Source organism: Synchiropus splendidus, chromosome 5 (genome assembly GCF_027744825.2).
Source record: "Synchiropus splendidus isolate RoL2022-P1 chromosome 5, RoL_Sspl_1.0, whole genome shotgun sequence".
In the NCBI taxonomy this organism is placed as follows: Eukaryota; Metazoa; Chordata; class Actinopteri; order Syngnathiformes; family Callionymidae; genus Synchiropus; species Synchiropus splendidus.
This window is the reverse complement of record NC_071338.1, coordinates 16,959,829-16,966,868: the sequence shown is the minus strand read 5'-3', so window position 1 is coordinate 16,966,868 and position 7,040 is coordinate 16,959,829. Positions and strand designations below refer to the sequence as shown.

At 41.0% G+C, this 7,040-nt stretch overlaps 1 protein-coding gene across 1 annotated transcript; it reads right to left on the bottom strand.

Annotated features, from left to right (window-relative positions):
- Window positions 1–2,528: 2,528 nt before the first annotated feature.
- Window positions 2,529–6,284, bottom strand: spi1b (Spi-1 proto-oncogene b). The gene is made up of 5 exons (XM_053865204.1): window positions 5,826–6,284; window positions 5,469–5,550; window positions 4,711–4,907; window positions 4,186–4,336; window positions 2,529–3,439 (listed from the first exon to the last, which is right to left on the bottom strand). The coding sequence occupies exons 1-5, from the start codon at window positions 5,865–5,867 to the stop codon at window positions 3,129–3,131; spliced, it is 783 nt and encodes a 260-aa protein (XP_053721179.1). The 5' UTR covers window positions 5,868–6,284; the 3' UTR covers window positions 2,529–3,128.
- Between the last annotated feature and the right edge of the window lie 756 nt (window positions 6,285–7,040).

Genomic DNA, 7,040 nt, shown 5'->3' with positions numbered 1-7,040 from the left:
TAAAACACACAGGTGATTAAATAATCAATTAATTATTTGTTAATTATTATTTTTTCATTTTCATTTGCTAAAAGTTGATGTAGAATAATATCCATTTCAGTGCATTGGCTGCATCACAAATGATCAAATCCTTTCCTGTTGAAATCAACAGTAGCCTTTCGACCCAGTTATGGACACTTACAATAACAAAACACAGTTCACCTTATTTTAACTTGAGGAGGTCAATAACGGTTGGTATGTTTCTTTAAGAATTTTAGACTCTCACCTTTGCCGATGTCCTCAGATTGTCCTGAGAGCAACATGAGATGAACAGGAGGCCGACTGGCAAGCGTAACTTTTTGTTTTCTTTTTTTTGCCTGTGAACAGTGATCTGAAGTGCTAAAATAGAAGTGCATGCTTGGAGGAAAACACTGAGTCATCATTTTAAGAATCTGCAAGATGAAAAAGCTTCAGAAATGTTGGTGAAGGGTCAAGTTACAGCAAATGGAGCCAATTTACTGGGCAGATGTCAACATGAGCGGCGCAGACAATGAAGTATACGAAGGGAAGTATTTAGAAGACACAAATCAACTCACCTGCCACGGCTGCCAAATGTCACCCACGTCACCTCCACATTCCCAACAGGGAGACTTGAGGAAATGTCCACCTTGACCTTCTCCAGTTTCCTGCAGGGACCTAAATATGATGCCTGTCTCAGTAGGATGCTGTTATTCAGGCGGTATTCATGTACATTTGACTGGAAGTCGAGTCAAGCTGGATTCAATATCGGCACTGTGCCTTCAAAACCCACTTCACCCCGACTGCTTGTTGATATTAACAACAAAATACAATTGTGTTAATGATGCAAAATAAGTGGCAAGTGATCAGATATCCGCTTCCTTTTTAACAGCTTAATGCCCATTTAGTGACAATGCATTGTTTCTGGGACTGAGTTGAACAGATTGATACCAAAAGTAGAGCAATAGAATGTCATTGACGAAGATGTACCATCAACATGGAGAAGGAACAATGACAATTTTTTTTTTGTCGTGCAAGTCTACTCTACTTGGTGTAAAAGTACTCATAGAACATACAAAAAAATGGCAGACATTTAACGGCAGTTTGAATACACATTATTGAATACACCTAGAACATTAGTAGTCTTGAAAGTATTCCATTCTTCAACTGTTTTTTCACCATTGTGCTGCGACACACTAGTGTCATAAGAAAATAAGTGCATAAATGCTGAGGTGCCATAGCAAGAAAAAAAACACGGTCATAGTGTGTGATATACAATACTGTGGGCAAAACATCTCTACCTATACATTTATGATCTCCGGCACGTGCACAGACATTTTGAAGGGCTGCTGCTGAGGCCAGAGAAAAAGGTCACCCAAATTATTTGTGCGAATGCACTTTGTTCATTCACAGCATTGTTCTTTGCGTCTGCCATTTTTTACTGTTGTTGTTCAGTCCATCAATGAAACAATCCAATTCCAAACTTTAGAATTTTTCTTTGAGGTGGCATTGTGTTCAGCGTGTAAAAAAAAAACATGTAGGTTGGGGTTTCCATTCATTCGACGGTCAGTTGCTGACCGCTCATCTTGTGGGGCTTTCATAAACTGTCACATGGCCCGTGGGTGTGGTTTCACCAACCGACCAAACGGAGTGACCACATGAAGTCAACAACATGGAAATGCAGGATATGGACTATGTAAAACTGCCGTCACACACTAACTGTGGTCATCATGACTAGTCATTTGGCAATCGTCTGAGCTGTCAGACCAGTGGTAGTCTATGCAGGAGCTGAAACTTCAGGCAAGCATGTGGCCTGAGGCTACCTGGCCCTTGATCCTCATCCATGAAGAATCATATTTGGGAGTAAAGGAAGGCAATACTCAGTGACTAACCCCTGCCTTTCAAGTCACGTTTGAAGAGTCTGCTGAGGCACGGGTCTATAGTGAGTCAACATGGCCGATCAGAGAGGCAGAATTCTAGCCCTTTGTATATTAAAGTGAGAAAAAAAGCGATTTGGTCGCCTCCATCTTTGGGTCTACCAAGTGCTTTCAGCTCAGTCGCTTGTGAATGGCAGCAACAGCTACGATGGGCATCTCTGCAATTTCACTTGTTCACCTTGTTTATGAATTCCGCTCTCTGCATGCGGTACCACGAAATTCTGAGCTGTCATATGCCAGCGTTCGGACCTGTCACCAGGGTTGCCGTCTTTCATCCCCAGCGTTTGATGTGACAGATGTCCCCACAAACGTGTCGCATCTCCCCGCCCCATTTTAATGTGCGGCAGTTTGTCGCATGGTACAGCGCCTTTGGTGCAGAGATTGAGTCCGGTGTGAACATACTCTGATCTGTTGAGTGTGAAGGCAAAAAAGGAATCCCATGGTAGAGGATTCTGCGGGTTCAGCAGAGATGAGCCCGGTTTAAGAATAACTGCAGCTCACACTTCCCTAAAACGAATGAATTTTCAGAAAGCCTGGATATAGACCAGAAGTTCCCTTTGAGAAAATAAACATCAGCAAATAAGAAAATGCCTTTTTATTGAGCTTTTACAGAACCAAATGTACCATTACATTATCTCCTGACAGCTTTCCATCTTATTTATTTATTAAGTCTCTGAATGTGGAGGGCAGTTTGCCTTCATACATACATATCCGTGAAGCGGTCAACATGAAATAAGTTAAATGAATGAAGGCTTCCTTGGTACACGCAGTCTGGATATGTAGGCAGAGATTGAATTGATGTCAGACTGTCTCCTGAGGCGAACATTGAGAAAGTACATACAGGACATCAGGAAGCTAGTAAACAAGAAGAAATACAATAACAGTTCCCACAATGATAATGATACATTAAAAGAAGGGACAACTTTGACCATTAAATCAGTCTCATTACAGTTGATCAACAGAAGCATAGCTTTATTTTCACAGAGAAACCGACAACGTGAAACTCACCAGACCTGCAATTCACAACGTCAGCGCTTCAAATGAGAATCAACTCATAAAAAATGCCACTTGAAAGTGCACATAGTCTTTGCACTAGCCTGCAGAAGCGAACCTTTATGTACAGCTAGTCTCGCCGCTTCTCCACTGCTCGATGGGAAACTGTTTTTCAAGTGGAAAAATATTTTTTTTAAACGTCTAATATGGCTTCCTCTCCGCGTGGGTCTTCCCCAGCACCTCATCGCTGAACTGGTATGTGAGCTTCTTCTTGATCTTCTTCACCTCCCCAGTTTTGCCGTAGTTGCGCAGCGCTCGAGCCATCTTTTGGTAGGTCATTTTTTTGCGGTTGCCCTTCTGGATTCCCCAGCGGTGGGCAAGAGCTTCCTTGTGTTTCGAAGAAAACTGAAACGTCCCTTTGTCTCTGTCCACCCACCAGATACTTTCCTTCATCTCGCCGTTCCTCAAAAGGTCCAGGAGAAACTGGTACAGACGGATCTTCTTCTTGTTGCCTTATGAAAACGCAACAGTGTTATTTTTTTTTTTAATAACGCGGATAACATTTTGTTGTTATCGTGTCATTAGAATATGCCAAATATGAGTCATATAATAACACGGCAAAGCTCAAATATGGTGTGAGTTGAAACCACACAAGTGATCTTCTTCACTGGAGTCCTTAAACTCCTGCATAGCCAGACAGTCATAGTTGCCAAAAGTGAATAAGCAAAGTAGCAAGATGTCCTGGCCGTGCTGTTTGTTGTCTATCACTGCTGGCGTATTCATAATGTTATGATGGATTCAGAATTTAAATCAGAGAGTCTGTTTCACAGTCTAGAAGAAGTGGACCTGCCACTGCTCAATGTGGGATCATTGAACCATAATTGGGACTGGAAATTTGACAATGTAATATCAAATACCACAGTTCCAGTCTGACCTTTGCACAGGTCATGAAAGGTGAAATAAATAAACACAATATTTAATGGTTATTAGCTGTTAGTGTTTTTCATAATCACTGGAAAGCTCAACCATGTACTCAACAGCTAGGAGGACGTGGTGAGAGGAAGCTTTCTTCAAAATAATTCAATATATTCCACCCCTGAGGGGCTTCAAGCTGTGCGCCACAGTCTTTACTCTTTACCTCTCTCTCAGGTCTATCGTTTATTGTTATGGGATGTGAGGGACCATACTGCTCACAGAACCAAGAGTAGCTTCAATCTGCTTTGAGCCTGTGACCTCCTGCCTGTCTCAGTCTTCTTACCCAGGTCTCCTGCGACGTAGTGGGATCTCTCTCTCAAGCACTCTTCGTCAGAAACCTCAAACAATGGGCTTCGTGCGCCGTGCTCCTCATCGTCAGAGCTCCGCTGTGACATGTGAGCTTGGTACACGGTGCGAGGCAGGAACACATGAGGCTGCAACACATGAGCCAGACGTTACCTTACATGACCACCGTGAACATCACTGTTGCTCAATCCTTCATGAGTCATGACCGGTGGGTGCCACTTTTATTTCACTTAAGCATATCCACACTGTCTGGCCTTAAAAGGAGTTTGTCTATCAAGATGGGTGTTTTGGCGACTTAAGCTTCACTTCCTGATTTAAAAAGTACCAGAAATTGTCTTCATATTCCAAACTTTCGACCAGGAAATGAAACTATCGCAATGGCTTTGGTGGAAATTAAGAAATGTGGTGTGATTTAGAGGAATTCAATACAAGCATGTTTAAAGCCGCTGTGTGTATTTCATGATCAATATATTTTTATGTATAATGTCAGTAGAGGACTTACCGGCTGCTGTATAATGTGAGCATGTGCACCCAGATTTGGATCCAGAAGATTCTCTGTGTCGTATCGTATGGCCTCGTTTCGTATCAGCGCAGGCGGGTGGAGAGACTGGACACTCTGGAGCTCGGTGAAATTGGCCTCCTGGAGGTTTTCAAACTCCACAGGGTGGACATGAGGATGAGTGTGATAGTCCCAAGCATCTGAGGAAATATTAAAGGGAAACGGTTTTGGTCTTGTCGCCGCTTCTGTCAGGAAAACTACATGTCTTGTCTTGAATTAATCTGAACTGAGCTGCATGAAGGACTGTCCTGTATGTATATATATATATATATATATATATATGATAGATAAATACACAGACAGACAGAATAAGCCGGGAACTTTGTCAAGCAACACTTGAAACCGAAAGGTGAATCTATTTTTGATTCAAGACAGTTGTGATGGAATATTCAAACCAGGTAATAAGACCAGAAAAGTAAAGCCCCTCTTTTTTTTAATTTTTTTTTTAATCAATGAACCCTCCTGGGGCGAAAGTCGTTTTACGTAGTCACGGTGGCCGAAAGAAATAGCATCTGTTTCCTGTGTTGTCTTCACCCGAATGCGGTGCGTTCCAGCTGCACTTTAGCTTTTTATATACAATGTAACCACGCTCAGACTTTGTGTTTAATATGGCAGTGAAATGAAGGGAAAAGTTGCTGGTTAAAAACACAATCTTGGTGCGACGGACACGTCATGCTGGAAATACAATGAATGTAACTCACCTGGAGGAATATCTGTTTCTATCATGTATTGATTATAATATTCATGTCTGTAGATCTCTGGGTCGTAGATTTCTTCTGAGTGCTGCAAGTGATAAGAAGTTTTTAAGATGATAAAGAATGAACAGTGTTTGCTGTTTACAGAAGAACTTGTGTTTTCATTAACTGTTCTCACTGCGCTTGTTTTAAATAGCATTCAGGCCAGACTGATTTGAAATATTAAACTTTAGCGTACAAGTGTTTTTTCAGTTTCCTTTTCATGTCGCACATAAATTTACAGCTTGACTTCTCAAAATACATCCAAAAACAGCCAGAGGTATTGTCATGCGATTGTCAAAAGATAAAGAAGGCGATACTCACAGGTGGTATGAGATAACTCTCCATTCTGTAGGGATAAAACATGGAGGAATCTTCCCCAACAGACCGGCTCCAGAGGCTTAGCAGGTGATGTGCGCTCTCGAACTTTCAAAACCTTTGCAGCACCATTGCACAATGTTTCCAAATTTCCTCTCGCTCAACCAAAAAACAAAACAAAAAAAAAAGTATTCTCACTTAAGACGGAGGCCTTTTAATGCAGCAGGACTGACAGCAAACAAAGACGGGCCGCGCTCAGGCCAGCAATGTAAAAGAACTTCTGTTAATACTTTCTTTGTGGGTGGAAGCAGCAGAGTGTGTCCGCTAAAGGTCCCTGGCCATTGATGTGAAACGTCACATTGATCAGGGCCTTTATATTGTCACCTCCCATTGCAGCCAATCATGAGTGGACGCTTATCTCAAGGAATCTGAATAAGTACCAAGCGGGTTAAAGTGGGTAATTTACTTATGTCCACAATGTAGAATTAAGTTGCCGCTGATATATTATTGGTAGGAAAAAAAAGATTTTAAATTTCTGTCCTATTTAAACTTCATTTCAAGTCTGTCTGTGATACTATTAAGGTTCGCCTCTTCTCAGTGAATAACTGAATTCTGAAGGATTTGACAGTGTTTAGTGTAAAAAATGTGCGTATTTTCGGCTGACATTTTATGTTTCCCTGGAGAGGATGTGGGTTTGTGCAACCCGACGTGAGCAGGGTTCTCAGGTGGAGCCACCATCATATTCACTGCTGGAACATTGACTGACATGGTGGAAGGATGAAGTGCTGTTCACGGACCCAGTCTTAACATCTGTTTATCGGATAGAGGATGGGATTGTAGGATGTTGATGGAACCAACCCTCATACCAATGCTGTTTCTTATATATAGATAAATAACATATGTTATCTATTTACTGCATACATTTCCCATGACAAATAATACATAAAAATATATTATATAATAATAATAATCTTGAAATAAATGATCATTTGTGTATCTGTATTTTTTGTATGATATTTTTAGGGAAAAACATTTCTTCTGCTTGTTATTATTATTATTGATGCTGCTGCTGTCATGTTTGTTTAGTGATTCTAAAAAGTGCTATATGAATGAATGGTTGAATGAATATTTCACTTTCCTCTAATACATTGTAAATGTGTTACATGACAAGTTAGATGACATCTGTAATTTAACATGGCTTCACTGTTAATAGATTGCATA